The 22,128-nt window shown below is 38.0% G+C and overlaps 1 protein-coding gene across 4 annotated transcripts in view; it reads left to right on the plus strand.

Moving 5' to 3' along the window:
* ADAMTS20 (ADAM metallopeptidase with thrombospondin type 1 motif 20) overlaps positions 1–22,128 on the plus strand; it is a 216,930-nt gene that overhangs the window by 80,938 nt on the left and 113,864 nt on the right. For 2 of the 4 annotated variants that reach the window (XM_086399837.1, XM_086399838.1), the window contains 7 exons: positions 1,181–1,322; positions 4,712–4,816; positions 13,558–13,703; positions 14,851–15,032; positions 15,129–15,265; positions 18,113–18,230; positions 20,605–20,700. In XM_086399837.1, the coding sequence (XP_086255963.1) occupies positions 1,181–1,322; positions 4,712–4,816; positions 13,558–13,703; positions 14,851–15,032; positions 15,129–15,265; positions 18,113–18,230; positions 20,605–20,700 (926 nt within the window). Of the gene's footprint in view, positions 1–1,180; positions 1,323–4,711; positions 4,817–13,557; positions 13,791–14,850; positions 15,033–15,128; positions 15,266–18,112; positions 18,231–20,604; positions 20,701–22,128 lie in introns of all 4 variants that reach the window. The other 2 variants (XM_086399839.1, XM_086399840.1) reach the window with 1 other exon arrangement.

Here is a 22,128-nt window from a genome sequence, read left to right on the forward strand (position 1 = left end):
ATTTATACAGTTTCACTTACCTATCTCTGTGAGAACTATGGGAATGAATGAAACCATCTTTTGGAATATATATTTATAAATGTATCCCTTAGTTATGATTAGCAGTGATTATTTATCCTTGTATGGGAACTTGATTTAAAAGCACAGCACATAGTTGCTGATCTGTACATGGTAGCATATGGCTTTGTTCGATTGCTGACTGAAGCACTGATTAAAAATACCAGTAGGTATGCTTATTTTTGGAAGGGGTGATATGATTCTTGCCAATGGGTATTTTAAAAGTTACATGTTCATTTTTTGGGGACAAAATTTATTATGCCCTCTAGCCAGTAAAAAATTCCCCCCAAAATATTTCTTCTAATTATTTCAAATTAACAAATGGTTACTTTTAACTGAATTGGAATGGCTGAACATTTTCACAGTTTTCTATATACTATATATTACTTGACAAACTAGGAGTAGCAAATACACATTTTTTGCCACTATCTACTATTTTGCAAGCTCCTTTAAAGATATTAAATCATGCATTTAATAGCAACTTGCAAGGCAGCCATTTCTACTCTCAATTTGAAGATGAGAAGTCTTAGACCCAGGGAGACTGACTAACTTGTTCACACCATGCAATTCGGAAAGTGGTGACACCCAAATGCAAAGTCCCAAAGCTGGCATTCTTTACTCTGCATTATATTCTTTTCCTAAGAAAATCTGTTTGAGACAGAGACAGCATAGCACTTTCTGAAATTCCTTTATTTTGTTGTCAACTATAAAGGAACTTTCTCAGATGATCTGAAAATGTTACTTTTTACATTTTGACAGATTGGACATTAGATATAGGGCATTCCTGTTGGATAGCAAAGCAGACCAAAAGTGTAGTGTGATCAACATAGGAATGCATGTTTTAAACATTATATTTGATGCATTTTTATTTTTCACTATTCTTTTAAAAAAATTTTACTTTTAAGGCAGTTGTGGGGATTAAATGAGAACAAACACATAGAATAAGTCCTTTATAAACTGTGAAGTTTTCTTATTGACTTTGATGTGAGTTGGTTTTTAAATTATGAAAAAATACTGATGTTCTCTTTGAAAATGCAGAGCTACAGAAAAACGTGGTAAAGAATCTTCTACTGAAATACATCCATGTGTATTCACAATATTTTGTTCCCTGTTGTTGTTGCAGTACCGGTCATGGGGAATGCCTCCTTGACAAACCAAATGGAAGAATATATGATCTATCTTCACAGCTTCCTGGATTAATGTATGATGTAAACAAGCAATGTGAGCTTATGTTTGGTCCTGGATCACAAGTGTGTCCCTATTTAGTAAGGAAAATTATGTTCTTTTGTTTGAAAACTATCATAAAGTTGTAGTTAAGATATATTTCAAAATGTACTTTATTCTCTTGGACAGGTAGTGTGCTGAACTTATCTTCATTTTTAAATATTAGAAAAATTTGGTGTTTGTCAGAAAGAGGTTTTTAAAAAAGGGAAACTATAATTTATTGAATACTTATTATTCGCCAGGTGCTGTTTTAGATGGGCTTCCTTGGTGGCTCAGATGGTAAAGAATCTGCCTGCAGTGTGGGAGACCCAAGTTTGATCCCTGGGTTGGGAGGATCCCCAAGAGAAGGGAATGCCTACCTACTCCAGTATTCTTGCCTGGAGAATCCCATGGACAGAGGAGCCTGGTAGACTATAGTCTATGGGGTCGCAAAGAGTCACTCTTTGTTAGTCACAACTGAGTGACTAACTTTCACTTTCACTTTGTTAGATACTTAAAAATTATCTTTCAGTTCAGTTCAGTTGATCAGTCATGTCCGACTCTTTGCGACGCCATGAATTGCGGCACGCCAGGCCTCCCTGTCCATCACCAACTCCCGGAGTTCACTCAGACTCAGGTCCATCGAGTCAGTGATGCCATCCAGCCATCTCATCCTCTGTCGTCCCCTTCTCCTCCTGCCCCCAATCCCTCCCAGCATCAGAGTCTTTTCCAATGAGTCAACTCTTCGCATGAGGTGGCCAAAGTACTGGAGTTTCAGCTTTAGCATCATTCTTTCCAAAGAAATCCCAGGGCTGATCTCCTTCAGAATGGACTGGTTGGATCTCCTTGCAGTCGAAGGGACTCTCAAGAGTCTTCTCCAGCACCACAGTTCAAAAGCATCAATTCTTCTGTGCTCAGCTTCCTTTATAGCCCAACTTTCACATCCATACATGACCACCGGAAAAACCATAGCCTTGACTAGATGGACCTTTATTGGCAAAGTAATGTCTCTGCTTTTTAATATGCTGTCTAGATTGGTCATAACTTTCCTTCCAAGGAGTAAGCGTCTTTTAATTTCATGGCTGCAGTCACCATCTGCAGTGATTTTGGAGCACTGTTTCCCTATCTATTTGCCATGAAGTGATGGGACCGGATGCCATGACCTTCGTTTTCTGAATGTTGAGCTTTAAGCCACCTTTTTCGTGCTCCTCTTTAACTATCATCAAGAGGCTCTTTAGTTTTTCTTCACTTTCTATCATTAGGGTGGTGTCATCTGCATATCTGAGGTTATTGATATTTCTCCTGGGAGTCTTGATTCCAGCCGGTGCTTCCTCCAGCCCAGCGTTTCTCATGATGTACTCTGCATAGAAGTTAAATAAGCAGGGTGACAATAGCAGCCTTGATGTACTCCTTTTCCTATTTGGAACCAGTCTGTTGTTCCATGTCCAGTTCTAACTGTTGCTTCCTGACCTGCATACAGATTTCTCAGGAGGCAGTTCAGGTGGTCTGGTGGTCCTATCTCTTGAAGAATTTTCCACAGTTTCTTGTGATCTACACAGTCAAAGGCTTTGGCAGAGTCAATAAAGCAGAAATAGATGTTTTTCTGGAACTCTCTTGCTTTTTCGATGATCCAACGGATGTTGGCAAATTGATCTGTGGTTCCTCTCTGCCTTTTCTAAAACCAGCTTGAGCATCCAGAAGTTCATGATTCATGTATTGCTGAAGCCTGGCTTGGAGAATTTTGAGCATTACTTTACTAGTGTGTGAGATGAGTGCAATAGTGCGGTACTTTGAGCATTCTTTGGCATTGCCTTTCTTTGGGACTGGAATGAACACTGACCTCTGAAAAAGTTGAGTTGACATTTTTATTGACTCTGTAGCCAAGATTTTGTCTTCTTTTGGGGGTAAATTTAGGATTTAGTTCTAATAAATGTCAATACTTTGGTGAATCCATGCCTTGCTTTCCCAAGCAGAATACTCATTTCATTTTCTTCAATCCTGTGCAGACCTTTGCCAAATTGCTTACTATACTATTAGATTGTGAAGATCATTGAACCAGGAATCTCACCTTGTTCATTCATTTAAATAAAGATATACTCCAAGGATTTAGTTCAGATCTGTTGTATAATAGGAGCCAAAAAAACAAATGTTTACTGATGGTTGAATGAGTGAATACATGAATGATTTATGAATGAATGAATGGATGTATGAATAAATGAAAGGTACTTAACAATGAGCACAGGGACATGTAAAGCATACTGCATATAGTGAATATTATTCCTAAAATCTTAAATTTATTTTTTATTTTTTTATTTATTTTGTATGAAACGAGATGCCAGTCCAGGTTCGATGCATGATACTGGATGCTTGGGGCTAGTGCACTGGGACGACCCAGAGGGATGGTATGGGGAGAGAGGAGGGAGGAGGGTTCAGGATGGGGAACACATGTATACCTGTGGCAGATTCCTTTTGATATTTGGCAAAACTAATACAATTTATAAAGTTTAAAAATAAAATTAAAAAAAAATCTTAAATTTAAAATGACAATTATTTATGTCTTTAAATATCCACTCTGAAGAGGGGAAGATTTACGTCAATTATTTTTTATAAAAAAAATACATTTTTTTTTCATACTGACTTGGATACTGAATGAACTCTGAATTTAAATTCAAAGAAAGAAAGGGATTATTTTGGGCATAGCTCCTGTGAGCCTCTGTGGATTTTCATATCTTGTGAAAACTTCAGAACCCTATGTTCAAAAATTGAAAGTATGCATTATATTTACAAAATAGGAAACCAAGATACATTATACAGTTTTTCTATGCACATTATTCATACATTCCACTGTTGGATCAAAAGGACTTTTGGAAACTCCTTGTGAATAACATTTAACAACAAAAAATCCCTTAGAAAAATGTCTTGCAAAGAGAGAGAAGTATCTCAGTAATTTTGAATGCTTCACTCCAAGTCATCTCTTCCATTGTTCAGTGTTTGATGATAATCCAATTTTTTAAAAACTAAATGTTGCCATTTTATGTGTTTAGAGGAAAATTGATGACCAAGACTGACTTAGTAAAGGTTATTATGTGTATCTGTGTTAGTTGTTCAGTTGTGTCTGACTCTTTGCAACTCCACGGACTGTAGCCCATCAGGTTCCTCTGTCCATGGAATTTGCCAGGCAAGAATACTGGAGTGGGTAGCCATTCCCTTCTCCAGGGGATCTTTCTGACTCAGGGATCGAACCCAGGTCTCCTGCATTGCAGCCAGATTCTTTACTGTCTGAGCCACCAGTGAAGCCCTAGTAAAAGATTATTACTGATTATTTCCAGCTCTGACCATGAAACCAGGAAGTATCTAGGATCAATGTATAAATCAATGCATGATACTGAATTGATCTGGTTGTTGTAGTGTTATTTTTACTCTTGCTTGTCTGCCTTTTATTACTCTGCAGAAACAATGCAGGCGTCTCTGGTGTACCAGTGCAGAAGGAGTTCACAAGGGCTGTCGCACTCAACACATGCCACTGGCAGATGGAACAAACTGTGGTCCTGGGATGGTAGGTTTTCTCGAAGGGTGAGTTTTGTATCAAGAGATTATCCAAGGATGTGATTGCTCTGTGTTTCAGCACTCTTCATTATTCACCGTCATATTTTCTTCTGCTAGTTGAATTAATGTTTTTGCTGTATTTGTTTAATGTATGTTTTCAAGTGAACTAGAATTTCAATTTTATCCTTTTTTCAAGATAAAGCAGATGGATATTATAGTTACATAATTACATGGACATTTACTTATGTAAGCATATTATAGTCTTGTTATTAAAAATGTGTCTAGCCATAAGTATTTCAGAAAATATCTGAAATACTCCCAAATTTAAGGATTTACCATTGTATACATTTCTCCTAAAAATTCAGATAAATATAAATGAAAGTTTTAAGTTTCTTCAGAACTTTATTGGTTTTAGTGTTTTAAAATACATTGTATCTCTAAGACAAAATGTCAATCATACTGCATCTTTTCCATTCTAGCATCAGTGATAAACTTATGTAAATCTGCCAACATGATGTGAAGTGACTGGGTTCACCATGATAATGAAATGTGATCTATTACATATATTGATTTGTGGATATTGAACAATCAGATCAGATCAGTCGCTTAGTTGTGTCCGACTCTTTGTGACCCCATGAATCGCAGCACGCCAGGCCTCCACATCCCACTTAGTCAAGTGTGTGATCCTTTTAATGTATTGTTGAATTCAGTTTGCTAATATTTTGTTGAAGGTTTTTGCATCTATGTTCATCAGTGACACTGGTCTGTAATTTTCCTTCTTGTGATACCTTTGTCTGGTTTCATTATCAGGGTGATGCTGGCTTTGTAGAATGAATTCCAGAGCATTCCTTCCTCTGTAATTTTTTGGAATAGTTTGAGAAGAATGGGCTTCCCTGGTGGCTCAGCTGGTAAAGAGTCTGCCTGCAATGCGGGAGACCTGGGTTCGATCCCTGGGTTGGGAAATCCCCTGGGGAAGGGAAAGGTTATCCACTCCAGTATTCTAGCCTAGAGAATTCCACAAACTTGTATAGTCCATGGGGTCGCAAAGAGTCAGACATGAGTGAGTGACTTTCACACTTCCAGAAAAATAGGTGTTACTCTTCTCTAAATGTTTGTTAGAATTCACTTGGGAAACCATCTGGTTCTGGACTTTCAAGAGTTGGGAGTTTTTAAAATTATTGTTTCAGTTTCATTACTAGTGAAGTTCATAAACTGGTATTTTTACATTTTCTTCCTGATTCAATCAGGTAAAATTGTACATTTCTAGGAATTTATCCATTTCTTCCAGGTTGTCCATTTTATTGGCATGTAAGTGTTCATCGTAATCTCCTAGGATCCTTTGTGTTTCTGTGGTGTCAATTGTAACTTCTTTTTCATTTTTTATTTGATTGATTTGCTGCTGCTTAGTCGCTTCAGTCATGTCCGACTCTGTGAGACCCTATTGACTGCAGCCTGCCAGGCTCCTCTGTCCATGGGATTTCCTAGGCAAAAATACTGGAGCAGGTTGCCATGCCCTCCTTCAGGGGATCTTCCTGACCCACGGATTGAACCATATCTCCTCTGCTGCAGGCAGATTCTTTACCACGGAGCCACCAGGTTTTAGCCTTCTCTTATTTTCTTGATGGATCTAAATAATAAATTTTGCTTATCATTTCAAATATCAGCTCTTAGTTTCTTTGATCTTTTCTATTCTTTTTTTGTTATCTACTTTATTAATTTCTTCTCTTTCTGATCTTTATAATTTCTTACCTTCTACCAACACCGAGTTTCATTGGTTCTTTTAATTCTAGTGCCTTTAGGTACAAGGTTGAGGTATAAGGTTTATTTGAGATTTTTCTTCTTCCCTGAGGTAGGCTTGTGATGCTACAAATGTTCCTCATAGAACTGTGTTTGCTTTCATTACATCGTTTAGATTGTTGTGTTTTCATTTGTCTCCAGGGTTTTTTTTTTTTTTACTTTAGTGACCTATTGGTGGTTTAGTAGCACAGTGTTTAGCTTTCACACTGTGTCTTAGTTTTCTCTTTGCAAAATGTTTCTTGTAGTTGATTTCAGGTTTAATAGGGCAATGGCACCCCACTCCAGTACTCTTGCCTGGAAAATCCCATGGACGGAGGAGCCTGGCAGGCTGCAGTCCATGAGGTCGAGAAGAGTCAGACATGACTAAGCGACTTCACTTTCACTTTTCACTTTTCATGCACTGGAGAAGGAAATGGCAACCCACTCCAGTGTTCTTGCCTGGATAATCCCAGGGACGGGGGAGCCTGGGGGGCTGCCGTCTGTGGGGTCACACGGAGTCAGACACGACTAAAGTGACTTAGCAGCAGCAGGACTGTGGTCAGAAAAGATGCTCAATATGATTTCAGTCTTCTTGGTCTTATTGACTGCCAGATTCTGTCTTGTGCGGAGACTGCTGGCCACTTGCAGGTTTGATGGGGTCCTGATGTGGCTGACTGCATGGTCAGTGGATGCTTGGTCTTGGTGCTGGCTCACTGGTGGTTGGACCTCGATTCCAGGGCAGTTGGCTGAGGTTCCCAAGAGGTCCCAGAGCTAGTGCCAGCCTGCTGATGGCCTCCTGATGGGTGGTCCAGGTCTTTACACAGCTGGCTATGGAGCCATGGTGTTCCCAGGAATGGTGTCTGTGGGGTCCAGGGAATCCAGGTGCTTGTCCCTGCCCACTAGTGGCTGAATCTGGCCTCAGAGCTAGTAGTTGCCCATGGCGAATGGAGCTGGGTTCTGGGGTCCCTGTGTACCTGGGATGTCCTGGAGCTGGTGTTAGTTTCCTGGTGGGTAGGCTAAGGCCCAGGAAGCCCTAAGACTGATCGGATCTACTGGTGGCTAAACCTGGTCTGGGTTCCTGACTTCAGGGCCCTGCTGGTCCCAGAGTCAGTGTGGGCCAGCCGGTGGTATGGCTGGAGCCCAGGGGTTACAAGCGCTGGTACCTGCCCCCTGTTGGATGGAGTCTTCTTTGATGGCTGGCTGCAAATCTCTTGGAACTTTGGGGTTAGTGATGATCCACTGGTGGTTGGGGCTGGGTCCTGGGCCCTCTGGTGGTCAAGACCAGCTTTTGGAGTGGCTGGGGTCTCAGTAGGTCCTATGGCAACTGGATGGCTAGAAGATGGGTCTGTGTTCCCTCCCAGGTAATTGCTTGCCATGGGGTGACCCAAAGTATGTGCCAGCAAGCTAGTGAGTGGGGCCAGGTCCTGATGCTAATAAGCTAGCAGGAGTGAAAGTGGTGCTTGCCAGTACCAGTGTCCTCGTGGTGGGATGAGCTCCCTAAAATGCCTTCTGTCAGCTTCTGTGTTACCAGGGTGAGGCCCAGATGCTTTCTTTCTTTTTGGGAAGCTCTCCAAAATCAGCAAATGGGTCTGACCCAGGCTTCTTTCAAATTTCTGCTTCCTCTCTAAGTCTTGAAGCATGTGATATTTTGTGTGTGTGTGTGCCTTTTAAGAGTGGAGTCTCTGTTTCCTACATTTTTCTGACTTTCCTGAAAGTAAGCCTTGCTGGCACTCAAAGCCAAACACTGTGAGGCTCGTGATCCTGGTGCAGGACTCCCAGGCTGGGGAGCCTGCTGTGAGGTTTAGACCTCTGGGTCCTTGGGAGAACCTTTGTAATTCTAATTATTCTTTCGATTGTGGGTTGCCTACCCAGGGGTGTGGGTCTTAACTACACTATGTTTCCTCCTACCCAACTTGTTGTGGTTCCTTCGTTATATCTTTAGTTATAGTCTTTTCTTCTGGTCTTCAGGTCACTCTCATTGATAGTTGCTCTATAAATAGTTGTAATTTTTGTGTGTCCTTAGGAGGAGGTGAGCTCAGGGCCCACTATCTTTGCCCCATCTCCTGTCTGTTCTTTATTTTAAAGTAAATGAAACTATCTAGTATACTCTCTCTTGGCTAGGAGCTAGTGGGTCAAGCTTCTTTTGTTCAACATGATGGTTTTGAATTTTATTCATATCATTGTGTGCATCAATACGTCTTCCTTTATGTTGCAGTTTAATTCAGCTGTGCCATAATTTGTTTACCGTTTTTCTGTTGATAGATAGTTGGGTCATTTCAAGTTTGGGGCTTTTATGTATAAAGCCACTGTGAGCATCCTTATATAAATCTTGTGGCCATATGTTTGTATTTCTCTAGAGTAAATTGTTAGGTTATAGGGTAGGAGTGTGTTTAACTTCATAAGAAAGTACCAAACTATTTTCCAAAGTACGTGAACCATTTTAGACTCACCAACCAATATAAGAAAGTTTGAATTGTTCTGTATTCCCTGCCAATTTATTTTGTTAGCCTTAACAAACTTTTAGCCATTCTAGGGGGTACGAAATAAAGTTTAATTCTTATTTTGGCTTGTATTATCTTAATTATTATCAATTTTGAGCATCTTTTTTTTTTTATTAGCTCACTTAACTATTTCCCCAATGAGACAGTATGAAGAGTATGGGTTTGTTGAAGTCCAGGTAAATATGGTGAGATACCAAGACCTACTTTAAAACCCATGTAGATTAAAAGTAGAGGTGACATTTGGCATAAAATATAAATCATGCTAGGTATAAATTCCCTTTAAAAAAATTAACTGAAAATAGTGAGTCCCTATACATTAGCCATATTGAGTATTAAGAGGTCCTATTATTCAAGGAAAGTTTAAACAAATATCCTATAATTTTTCCTTTAGTTCTTTTATCTTGTGACTATCTTACGTGGGTGATGTCTGTTAAATGCTTTTCGTAGAAAATCTATTTGCATGTAGACATGCTAAACCCATCTGACAATGAGTTAATTTTACTGCACAATGAACAACATAGCATTCTTTTTCATGGTCTGTTCCTTCAGAAACAAATAAATAAAAAGGAAATGTGCCAGGATTATTTAAACATTTCTGGAAGATGCCCACAAAATTTACATGCACACAGTATATTTTATTTTGAGATTTTGTTTTTGTTCACTTCTAGTATGGCTTTCTCATATTAAATGATTTGTTCTAATGGAGGGCACAAAGCATTTTTTTTTCTGATAATAATCTTGGTTATAGGATTAATTCATTCAACAAAAATTTGTCAAGGGCTTCCTACATGTCGGATACTATTCTAGGTGCTCAGAATATATCAGTGAACAAAAGAGGAATGATCCCTGCCCCTGTCCTGGAGCTTATATTCTAGTTGGATACTGCAGTATTATGAACAATATAATGGCACCATGAATAAGAGAAATAGAGCAGAAAAGGGATTAGATGTTGTGTGATAGGAGAGGGCAGATTTGCAATTTAAAATATGATGGTAAGGGTGATCTTATGGGAAGTTGCCTAATGAGCTGTTTTAAAGGAAGTGAGGGAGTTTGCTATGAGGACATCGCAGGGGAGTTGAGCTCCAGGCAAAGGGAATAGCCAGACTTCTAAATCTGGAATTTTCCTAGAGTGTTCAGGGAAGAGCAAAGATGACATTTCGACTGGAGTGGAATGAAGAGAAAGAGAGAGAGAGAGAGAGAGAGAGAGAGAGAGGTGTGTGGGAATTACTAGAAAAACTTTCAGGTGTTACGAGAATTTTGTGTTACTCAGAGTGAGATAATTGAAAGACTTGACAGAGGAGTCACCTAATTTGACTTAATTTTTAAACTATGTTAAAAAAGGATCATGGCTGTTCTGACAACTTTTGAGACTAAACTCTAAGGGCCAAGAGTAGACAAGGAGGAGATGTACTCAGGGAGCTGTTGGAGTAAAATAGATGTTGGTGGCTCAAATCAGGTGATGATTAAAAGTCAACTTTATATATGTTTTTAAAGGAACTAGAGCATTTGCTAATGTATTAGCTATGGAATATTAGAGGAGGAAGAGATAAGATGACTATGTATTTGGCTAATAACTGAGATCCACTCAGCAGATTTTGAGGGGGCAGGTTCAACTTTGGATATGCTATCCTTGAAGTGGCTATTAGACATTGAAACAAAAATGAGGAAGCAGCTGTCCATTGAGTTTGGAGTTCAGGAAAGAGATCTGGACTGGGAGTGACTGATGAAACAGATGACTAGAGGACCATGGTCTGAGCCCAGAGACATTAAGAGATTAGAAAGAAGAAGAAATTGCAGAGAGAAATCATTAACGAGAAAAGAAAACCAAGAGTGGGTAGAGTCCTGGAAACCAAGAGAAGAAAAAGTGTATCAAATAAGAAGAATGATTAGCTATGTCACATGCTATGTCATATAAGGCAAAGAAGGCAGAGACTGAGAACTAGCCACTGGTCATGGTGTCCTGGAGGCCACTGGTGATGTACACACAAGCAGGTTCATGGAAAGTGGGATGTGAAAGCCTCTGGCTACAGTCAGGTAATGGCACCCCACTCCAGTACTCTTGCCTGGAAAATCCCATGGATGGAGGAGCCTGGTAGGCTGCAGTCCATGGGGTCATGAAGAGTCGGACATGACTGAGGGACTTCATTTTCACTTTTCACTTTCATGCATTGGAGAAGGAAATGGCAACCCACTCCAGTGTTCTTGCCTGGAGAATCCCAGGGACGGGGGAGCCTGGTGGGCTGCTGTCTCTGGGGTTGCACAGAGTCAGACACAACTGAAGCGACTTAGCAGCAGTGGCAGCACAGTCGGGTAATGAGAGAGAAGAGGTGGAGAGAGTTAGACCACGAACAAAGACAACTCTTTGAAGGAAAAATAGGACAATAAGTGCTGAAGGAAATGAGATCTAATATTTTTGTTTAAAAAGAATGAGTGGAGTACTTCTCAAACTATCTCTCGTAAAGGACTAGTATTCTTTTTAAAATATTTCTGGTCATTTATAAACATGCTATTGTACAAAATGGTAAAAATGAAATGAAGAAAGACATTCCAAGTGTGAGCCAATTTTTCCTATGGAAAACAACATGGTGGTTCCTCAAAAAGATTAAAAATAGAAACATGTGACCTAACACAAAAATTTCTGGGTATATATCCAAAAGAATTGCATTATTCACAATAGCTGAGAAGTAGAAGCAACCCGTGTCCATCTGTGGATATATGGATAAAGAAAATGTGATATATACATACAATGGAATATTTTTCAATTGTTAGAGGAATGAAATTCTGACACATGCTGGAACATGGATTAACTTTGAGGACATATTGCTAAGTGAAATAAGCCAGTCCTAGAAAGACAAATTGGCTTCCCAGGTGGCGCTAGTGGTAAAAAACCTGCCTGCTAATGCAGGAGACTTAGGAGACAGGGTTTGATCCGTGGTTTGAGAAAAGCCCCTGGAGAAAGGCATAGCAACCCACTCCAGTATTCTTGCCTGGAGAATCCCATGGATAGAGGAGCCTGGCGGGCTACAGTCTATAGGGTCGCACAGAGTCGGACGTGACTGAAATGACTTAGCACGTGTGCAGAAAGACAAATACTGTATGATTTCAGTTATATGAGATATACAGAGCAGTCGAATTCATAGAAGCAGTAGAGTGGTGGTTGCCAGGTTTAATGGCTGCAGCGTTTCCGTTTGGGAAGATAAAGAGCTCTATGTGATGGTTGCACAGCAATGTGAATGTTCTTAATGCCACTGAACTCTACACTTAGAAATGGCTAAAAGAGTACATTTTGTTGTGTGAATTTCACCACAATTAAAAATAGAACAGGGCTTCTCTGGTGGTCCAGTGGTTAAGAATCCTCCTGCCAATGCAGGGGCATAGTTTGATCCCTGGTCAGGAAAGAATCCACATGCCGTAGGGCAACTGAGCCTGCTTGCCTAGACCCTGTGCTCTACAACAAGAAAGTCACTGCAATGAGAAGCCCACACACTGCAACAAAGAGTAGACCCTGCTTACCACAACCAGAGAATGGCCATGACCAGCAACAAAGACCCAGCACAGCTGAAAATAAATGAATAAATAAATATTAAAAAATAAAACATAAGCTGATTTTATAATTATTAACTTTAATAAACAAAATTAATCGGTCAAAATCTTCTAAGTCTTCTGAAAGTTTCTAAATGCTTACTTTCATCTTCTGTACTCATTTTCTCCCAGTTGACAGTGACTAGTTCAAAGACCAGCATCTGTGCATGGACTACAGTTTGATTAGCTCTCATATAGTGGCAACTGGAACAGTGATGATGTAGGACAGATGGGAGAATTGCTGGAGTGGTGAGAAGAGATGAGATTAGGTGCACGATGGAGGGACTGATTTTGGATTTTTCATATCTACTAATGGGCAGGAAGGCTGCGTACTGGGCAGAAGGGATGGTGGGAGATTTTGGGTGTTGGGTGGGTGGAAGAGGTTGTGGGACATTTTGGACACATTCTTTTGTAGATTTCTACTTTCTTGATGAAAACAAGAAACAAAGTGATCTTTGAGACTTTGAGTAAGATAGAGTAGAAAGTTAGCCAAAAGAGTAGGAGAGTGATAGATACCTTTGCATAAAAGGTAGAAACATGGTTATATACCATATTAATCAAATATTTGTTTGCTTCTTTTTCAAAAACACTTTCCATTATTAAGTTTTCCCCATAGGTATAGGTCTTCCCTCTCCAGTGAGACTTCAGCTCTCATAAGCACAGTAAATTTCCTGTTCTTTTTTGCATTCTGTTGATTTGTTTGCAGTTACTCAGTATATACTCAGGAAATATTCACAAAACAGTATCAAATGTAATTTCATTTCTGAATTGATAACATTCTGCTTAAAGTTGTATGCATTTTCTTCTACTGGTCTTTCTGCTGTTGTTATTATTACTGTGATGTCCTAACTAGATAACACACGAATCATTTCTTTTTGTGTCATTTTCATAGCATTGCCACCATGGGCTATGTGTAAATAAAGAAATGGAAACACGTCCTGTAGATGGCGATTGGGGACCATGGGGACCTTACAGTTCTTGTTCAAGAACATGTGGAGGTGGAATCAAAAGCACAAGCAGGCTCTGTAATCGCCCCGAGTATGTCTTTTTTATGTCACTGTAAATTAAGATTATCTCAAGGCACCAGAAAGTAAACATCAGTTTCATTCACTTCTAAAACTGGAGGTCAGTCTGTAAGTTTCTGAGATTCAGAAAACTTCTGGAATACTTTAAGCCATATTACTCTCTATCTTGGTAGATTCAGACCTTAAAAAAAAAAAAAAAGTAAAATACTTTTAAGAATTTGAGTTAAGACAGCCATTTTCTTTCTTTTTTGATTTAGTGTAAATTTGAGAAATAGTTGCAAATAACGACAGTAATATAATGGCATTTTTACTTTTACTGTGCTTTTGTTGAAAGAGCCTGGCCCCTTTCAACTGTGCTTTGGTTTTCCTGGGTAAAATAGGTAGTTTTGTTACCGGTTCTTACTGTTTGGTATAATTTGTCATGTCATATTTTCTTTTTCTTATTTTCATCTTATAGTTGCTTCAGTGTCCTTAGCTTGAATAAGTACTGAAGCACAGATCCTGCTCACCAAACTATTTAAAAGAATTTAGGCATTCCATAAAAATTTTTAAAAATGGCTCTCTTATTATAGATATAAATAAAGAATTTTTAATGCAGAAATATGACATTGTATGAATAGAGTATGACTTAGTTTATTTGAATTTTAAAATAGTTGAATTATGCTGAAAGTCTTCATATAAGTTTTTAATCTTCCAACATAAATTGAAATGGCGTTGGATGTCTATAGATTGATACCATGAAATTCTTTGAACTGAGTGATAGGTAGGATATACACAACAAAGAGTCATATATACTTCTTTTTAATTTTAACATGGTGTCATCTTCGTTTGTGATCATCTTGGGCTCACTCTATATGTCTCCTTGCCTCCAAAATGAATAAACAAATCCCCACCATTAGTTCCTTGTTAGTTAATCTAGTCGTGAATAAGACATCATTTCTGCCCTCCGGGCCACAATGTCCATGTTCAAATGGATTTTCTATAGTTCCTTAACCACAGAGTTGCTTCCCAATCATGTTACGTACTTCTGTTAAAAACAAAAAGTGTTAGTGGGACATCAGTGGTTTTCCAGATCCTGGAAAGGGATGGAACAGTTTTAGAATGAAATGGCAGAAATAACCTTGTACTGATGTGCTTTAAACTGTAATGAATTTGACTAGGCCAAGAAACGGAGGCAAGTACTGTGTGGGCCGCAGGATGAAATTTCGATCATGTAACACTGATTCATGTCCAAAAGGCAAGCAAGACTTCCGTGAGAAGCAGTGCTCTGATTTTGATGGTAAACATTTCAACATCAATGGTCTCTCCCCTAACGTGAGGTGGCTTCCAAAGTACAGTGGGAGTAAGTAATTAGAATGTTTTTTTGCTGTGAACAGTTTTGAGACAAAGGAACACACAGCTGTGTTCGTGTCCACCCAAATTTGACTTTTTCTTACAGTTGCTGTAAAAGATCGTTGTAAACTCTATTGTCGGGTGGCTGGAACCACTAGCTTCTACCAACTGAAGGACAGGGTTGCCGATGGTACTCCTTGTGGAACTGAAACAAATGACATCTGTGTTCAAGGCCTGTGTCGGGTAAGTAAAATTACTGCATTTAAAATGACTTTCAGAATACTGTTTTCCTTCTATTTTTCTAGCCACATATTACTTCTGCAACTTGATATACATTCTTATGAATTTCAGTGCAGCATCCTTTGTTGCTACCCTGCTGTCTATAGGAACATGGTTAGGAGCTATTGTTTGCCGTCAGGAGTGACTCACGAAGCAGTAAGATGAGTTTGCTGGTTTTGTTTTGCTTATGGTGCTCAAAATCAAGATGAGGGATGAAGTCAACTTCCTAAGATGTCTCAGGACCCAAGGAATGCAAAGTCCTTTCGCTAGTTTGAACGTGACCTTCTGTGGCGACACTTTTTCCCTCTGTGTTGGAAGTGGTGATATCCTCCCACCCTCTTTCCATTCTCCTACTTATATGCATTCGACAAACTTTTACCAAATTTCTATTTGGGCTCCCCTGGTGGCACTAGTGGTAAAGAATCTATCTTCTAATGCAGGAGACACAGAGACACAGCTTTGATCCCTGGGTCAGGAATATCCCTTGGAGGATGAAATCGCAACTCACTCCAGTACTCTTGCCTGAAGAATCCCATGGACAGAGGAGCCTGGATGGCTACAGTCCTCGGGGTTGAAAAGAGTCAGATATGACTGAGTGCACACACGACTGAGTACACACACACACACTCTGAATACAACATACTGTTCTAGTCACTGAGATGAAAGGATAGAAAAGAACACCCGCCTCTGACATGGTGACAGATCTGTGGGGGAGATGGGTGCACACACAGGGCTGTGGGCTTATCTGCAAGGTGGCATATGGACATTGTAGATGGCGTGTCTTAGTCTATGGGGAAGTGGGTAAAGGATTTGGGAAGGCTCATGCAGGGTGTGAGTGTGGATCTAATTATTAGGATAAGAAAGTTTTAGGAAGGTGAAGAAGTAAGGGACCAAGGTTGGAGGTGGCCACCAGCTGATGGTTGTTAGGTGAAAGTGTTTTCCGAAGTCCTTGAAGATCCAAGGATTTGGAGTTAAGCAAGAGGGGTGATTTGATTTGCATGTTAAAATCTTCAGAATGTACTGAGTTGTTAGGAAACTGGAGTTAGGTAGGCCATTTAGCAGGGCTTCCCAGGTGGTGCTAGTAGTAAAGAGCTGGCCTGCCAATGCAGGAGATATAAGAGATGTGGGTTCGATCCCTGGGTTGGGAAGATCCCCTGGAGGAGAGCATGGCAACCCACTCTGGTATTCTTTCCTAGAGAATTCCATGGACAAAGGAGTTTGGCAAGCTGCAGTCCAAAGGATTGCACAGAGTTGGGCATAACTGAAGTGACTTAGCACACATGCACTCAGGCAGGATTTTAGGTGAGAGCAGATGAGCCCCTGAATGAAAGCATGTAAATTGCAGATGGCAATCCTAAAAATGGATGGTGAGTTTGAGAACTAGGATAGTGAATATTGTCTAAAGAATGTAAGTATCATCTTGTGAACTCATTCCTTAAGTGGAACTTAATAGGACCAATTCTTCTCCCTATAACCAAACATCTGTTATTACCTAGGTGATAAAGGCCTTGCACCCAAAGGGCTAATGAGATGTTTAGAGAAGCTGAAAATAACTTACAGATTGGAAATAGCTTTCAACTTCCCTGATAGTTCAATTGGTAAAGGATCTGCCTGCAGTGCAGAAGACCCAGGCTTGATTCCTGGGTCAGGAAGATCCTCTGGAGAGGGATAGGCTACCCACTCCAGTATTCTTGGGCTTCCCTTGTGGCTCAGCTGGTAAAGAATCCACCTACAATGTGGGAGACCTGGGTTCGATCCCTGGGTTGGAAGATCCCCTGGAGAAGGGAAAGGCTACCCATTCCAGTATTCTGGCCTGGAGAATTCCACGGGCTAGTCCATGGGGTTGGAAAGAGTTGGACATGACTGAGCGACTTTCACTTCACTTTATTTGACTTTTAAATGTGAGAAAAGGGCACTTGGTGCCTGAAAACTTGTTTTATCTAAGTTAAACCCAGAGAGTCAGATATAATGAGAAAATATGACATATGTCTGAACATAAAGATGCATATTACTTTCAGAAAATATCTGGATGAAATTTTCATTTTGGAAATATTTACCTTGTAAATACAAGTCATAAGGCCTATGAATTTTTCTTATTCTCCTGGTCACTAAATTTAAAAGAGTGTTCCAAAGAACTAAGTGTTACTGCAGTGTATGCAGAGGGCACCATCTGTGTGGAAAAGAGCTGCATTTGTTCTTTCAAAGCCTTGGGTCAAACTGTGTACTCTCACCTTTATTTATTTACTCATTTGTTTCTGAAACACTTTATTATGATGGATATTAATTTTAAGGAAGTAAGTTATTTCTTTCAGATATGCTCAGTTTATCCCCAGAGTTCTAAGGTCATAAGTTAAAAAAAAAAAAAAAAAAGTAAATCATCAACAACCTCTTTTTGAAGTTAGTGTAGTGTGTTACTTTTTGTCCCATTTGAATCACATGTCCTTAAAGAATTACTCTCAAATAATCGAAATAGGAATCACTGTCAATATTTATTACAATGTGGATTCTTAGTTTTTAACCTCCAGGAATTTTTAAGAACATCTAAGAATCTATCTTTAAATCCCACACCAGGTGATTTTGATGCAGGAAGTATGTAGAGGATCCTTTAAAAAACTGCTTTTTCAACCATGTGAACAGCTGTGTGGAAATACCGGTGTACATATAACAAGATCATTAGATATTCTGAAAAAATCCTGTTGTATTGAATTTCCTGTTAATTGAAAGAATGTTTTTGGAAAGAACTTCGTAAAGCCCTGTTAGTGGTTTGCTGGTCATTTTAATAATCTTGACTGTAATTATTATATTTTGAAGCAAGCTGGCTGTGATCACGTGTTAAACTCCAAGGCCAGGAGAGACAAGTGTGGTGTGTGTGGTGGGGATAACTCCTCCTGCAGAACAATGGCAGGTGTCTTCAACAGTGCACATTATGGTGAGCTTTGCATTTCTTTCCAGTTTTCTCTTTGGATATAATAATGGGACTATATCATTAAGGAATAATAGTGTTGGTTTGTTATTGTTTATTCTGTATTTTAGTTCAAAATGATTAATTAAATCTTGTACAAGTTGTATGATTGAATTAATGAATTTACCTGCTTAAGACAAGTTTAATTCTTAAAAAAAGTTTAGGTGCATTTATTAGAATAAATCCAGTACAATTTGACAATGATGTGTAAATAGTCCCCCTGTCGTACCAGTTAATGAAGTGTTTTTACTGCTGCTTCTGCAATCTATATTGTATATGTTTATAATCTTTCCAGGAAGTTTGCTTTCAATTATTTTTAATCATCTGAACCACATGCTTTCTGTGTGATCTGGCCTATCTGTTGTTTTTTTTTTTTTTTACTCTTTTTTTTTAATTAATTTACTTATTTTATTTTTATTTTCTATCTGTTGTTTTTTATTGATGATATATTGAAACTGATTGAAGGTGAAGGATGAAGCCGTTAACTTAAATGTTAATTTGGAATTATCATTACATTTGATTTTTCAGTAAGTCTGGATTACAGATATAATTGATATTTGGCCATGGCTTCATTTTTCTTGAAAATTTTTATGAGAATATATCAGATATTTTCCATTAAATTTTCTGAGAAATGTTTTTTATTTTATGGTAATAAACCCATTAAAACTTCTTTGCAAAATAAATGATGTATGTTTTACAGTTTTATTGTTCAGCTTCAAATTGTATTCACTTGTTTTTGAACAGAGTTAAGGTAGTAAGAATTGATTCAATTAAAACAGAGTCATTTAGATCACTATATTTGTATGAAAAGTGTAGAACATTTACTACTCTGGTCATGCTTATGCATCTAAGTTACTAGATGATTTGACATTATTTTTCTAGTTGTTATGATTCTTTATTTCTTGGAAACCGTATATATTTGATCCCTTTTTATCATCAGTGGCACACATTTATCAAAATCCGGTCTGTATTCACTGAAAAGTAATTTTGCTATATAAAGCCGAATGCACAAAATTAGAATTTAACCTTGCAAAATTGTGCTATGAATTAATCAGTTTGCAAATGGAAAAAGATTAAATGCATGTGCAGGTTCTGAACAGCATTTGTCACATTACTGCCCCCTAGTGTTAGCTTTCATCTTGTCATATTTGCAATGCCTTGGAATACTTGAAAAGCATAGCAAAGACATAAATAGTGGAGCTGGTAGGAACATTTTGTAGTGAAAAAGAATCATGAGTCAAATTATTTCTGTAGGCTTATAATCTACAACCAGTATGCATTTAATGTATACAGAATAACCATACCATTTATCACCTTATATTTAAATGTGATATCTTAAAGAGATATAAATAAATAAGGCTGCTCTGAAAACACAAGATAATCTCATATGAGACTTAACCTCTTTTAAAACTTCCTCTTCTAAAGTTAATTTCATATTTATAAAATGTAATGTATATGAAAAATTTCAACTCTTTTTGTTTTTATATTAAATGAAAGAGGAAAATCCTAGTAAGAGAAAGGAAAACCTTAGAATAATATCACTAGAGCAGAATTAATTGTTGACTTAAAACCTGAGAGTATTTGGAAAACGATGTGACATGAGTGGTTTTAGTGCAGGAAAAATGTTTCTTGTTTAATGTATATTTGTATATGTAATGTAATGTATATTTGATATAGTGTTTCCTCATATTTTGAGAAGTGCCAGTGTTATTGAATTTGGTCTCATAAAACATTTCTCTAGAGTAAACTTTTTACTTTTCTCTTGACAATTTGTTAGTAGACTTTAAAAAATAATGTAAAATTTGGGGGATAGCTATGGAGATTCCTGCTTACACTGGAACCTAAAAGCTTAAGAAAAATATTTCTCTTTAACGTTCACTATTTTGCTGTTCACTGAGTCTGTGTAAACATCTAGCAATGGTCAACTATTTTTATATCTCCTGGATTTGTGAATAGCATTTGGAATCCTGTATTTTTCCCCATTAGGAAGTATAAAATGTAACAGTATTGGTCACATTTAAAAATTAATGTGTGTGTTAAGTAGTTCAGGAGCTAAATTACTAGATTCATTTTTATTCTATATTCAGAATTTTAAAAGTAAGAGAAATTAGGAAGTGCACCTTAAGAATCCCAAACTCTGTATTTCTAGACAACAACCACTTTTTGTTAATCCTTAGTAATTTGTATAAGACATTGACTCAAAAAGAATAAGCACATATCATCTTTCAGAGATAAAATGAAATTAATTCTGACTATACTATTCAGATTTTTTACTCAGCAGTACTAGCCTCTGGGCCATCTGCTTTTTGTGAAAGTTAACATGTATAAAATTATATTGCAGGTTATAATGTCGTTGTAAAGATTCCCCCAGGAGCAACAAACATTGATATTCTTCAGCACAGCTATTCTGGAAAACCAGAAGATGACAATTACCTGGGTAAACATTTTTAGTTCAATGGCAGCCAGTATATGCAGTTTCATGGAGGTCTGTGGTTGTAAATTCTTGGAAGGCAAGAAGAGCCCCTTGAATAAACATGCAATTTCGACTCAGACTAAGCCAAGTCATCTGACTCCATATATGTGTTCTCTTTTTGAATTACATACCATATCATGTTTTAAAGATACTGAATTAAATTCTGGAAGACAAATTAAGCTTTTTTCCCCATGAGGGTGTTTTAGATAACCAGGGGTTATATTCAGTTAAAGTTGTGTGTGTATTTAGAATACAGTTCTCTAGTTATAAACCTCATTGGGGTTAAATGTTTTTAAAAAAGTGAAGTCGCTCAGTCGTGTTCGACTCTTTGTGACCGCATGGACTGTAGCCTACCACACTCCTCTGTCCATGGGGTTTTCCAGGCAAGAGTACTGGAGTGGGTTGCCATTGCTTCTGCAGAGGATCTTCCCAACCCAGGGATCGAACCTGCGTCTCCCACATTGTAGGCAGATTCTTTACCATCTGAGCCACCAGGGAAGGGAAATGTTTTAAAATTTTTTTCTTAAATATCTTTACCATGTAGTACAAGTCTTTAAATACAGTTTTTATTGTGATTGTATTTTTATTGCTCTTGTGTGACAGAAAGAGAACTATAGTTTCATATTTTTAGACGTTAATGAACATAGTCCTAATATATTCTCTTTTAGCTATTTCTAGAATATACATTCCAGTTGTTATTTACTTTTTGGAAATTGACTTTAAAGTATTTCACTTAGGCCCAGAGATGAAAAGAATGCTTTACAAATCTTTTGTTTCTGTCTGATAAATACCTTAATATTGACTTACATGTAATTCACTAAGCTGGCGATATAAAGCTGATAATGCAAAAACACCTGCCTCACATTAATGAAATGTGAAATATTGGCTCAAGTAATCAATGCTTTGAATTGATTGGGAATCTGAATCAATAATGAACAGCCCATTTCAGAAATTATATTTGGCTTTATAGAGTCAATTGTAGAAAGAACAACTGCTGAATGGATGCAGATTTTCCTTCCAGGGTGGTGAAAAAGTTTCGAAAACTAGTAGAGGTTGCACGACATTGTGAATGTACTACATGCCATCAAGTTGTTCAACTTAAAATGGTTAATTCTGGTTTCGTTAATTTCACCTCTATAAAAAAAAATTCCTAAAGAAAATCAAACGTAAATGTTTTAACTGTTTACATTTAGTAGCACTTCTTTTTCTTTTGCACATACATAGATATATGCCATATATATCATTTGGCATAGACATTTGCCATACGTATTATAGATAATTTATTATGTCTCTCTTAGGATCCAAATGTAGATATTTGGTTCTGCTCAAGTTTAAAGATTAGAAATGTTCACTACTAAAATATCAGTATACTTTGTAAAAGAACTACTAATG

The sequence above is a fragment of the Bos grunniens genome, chromosome 5 (genome assembly GCF_055505025.1).
Source record: "Bos grunniens cultivar Pamir isolate PY7600 chromosome 5, Bosgru_T2T1.0, whole genome shotgun sequence".
Taxonomy (NCBI): domain Eukaryota; kingdom Metazoa; phylum Chordata; class Mammalia; order Artiodactyla; family Bovidae; genus Bos; species Bos grunniens.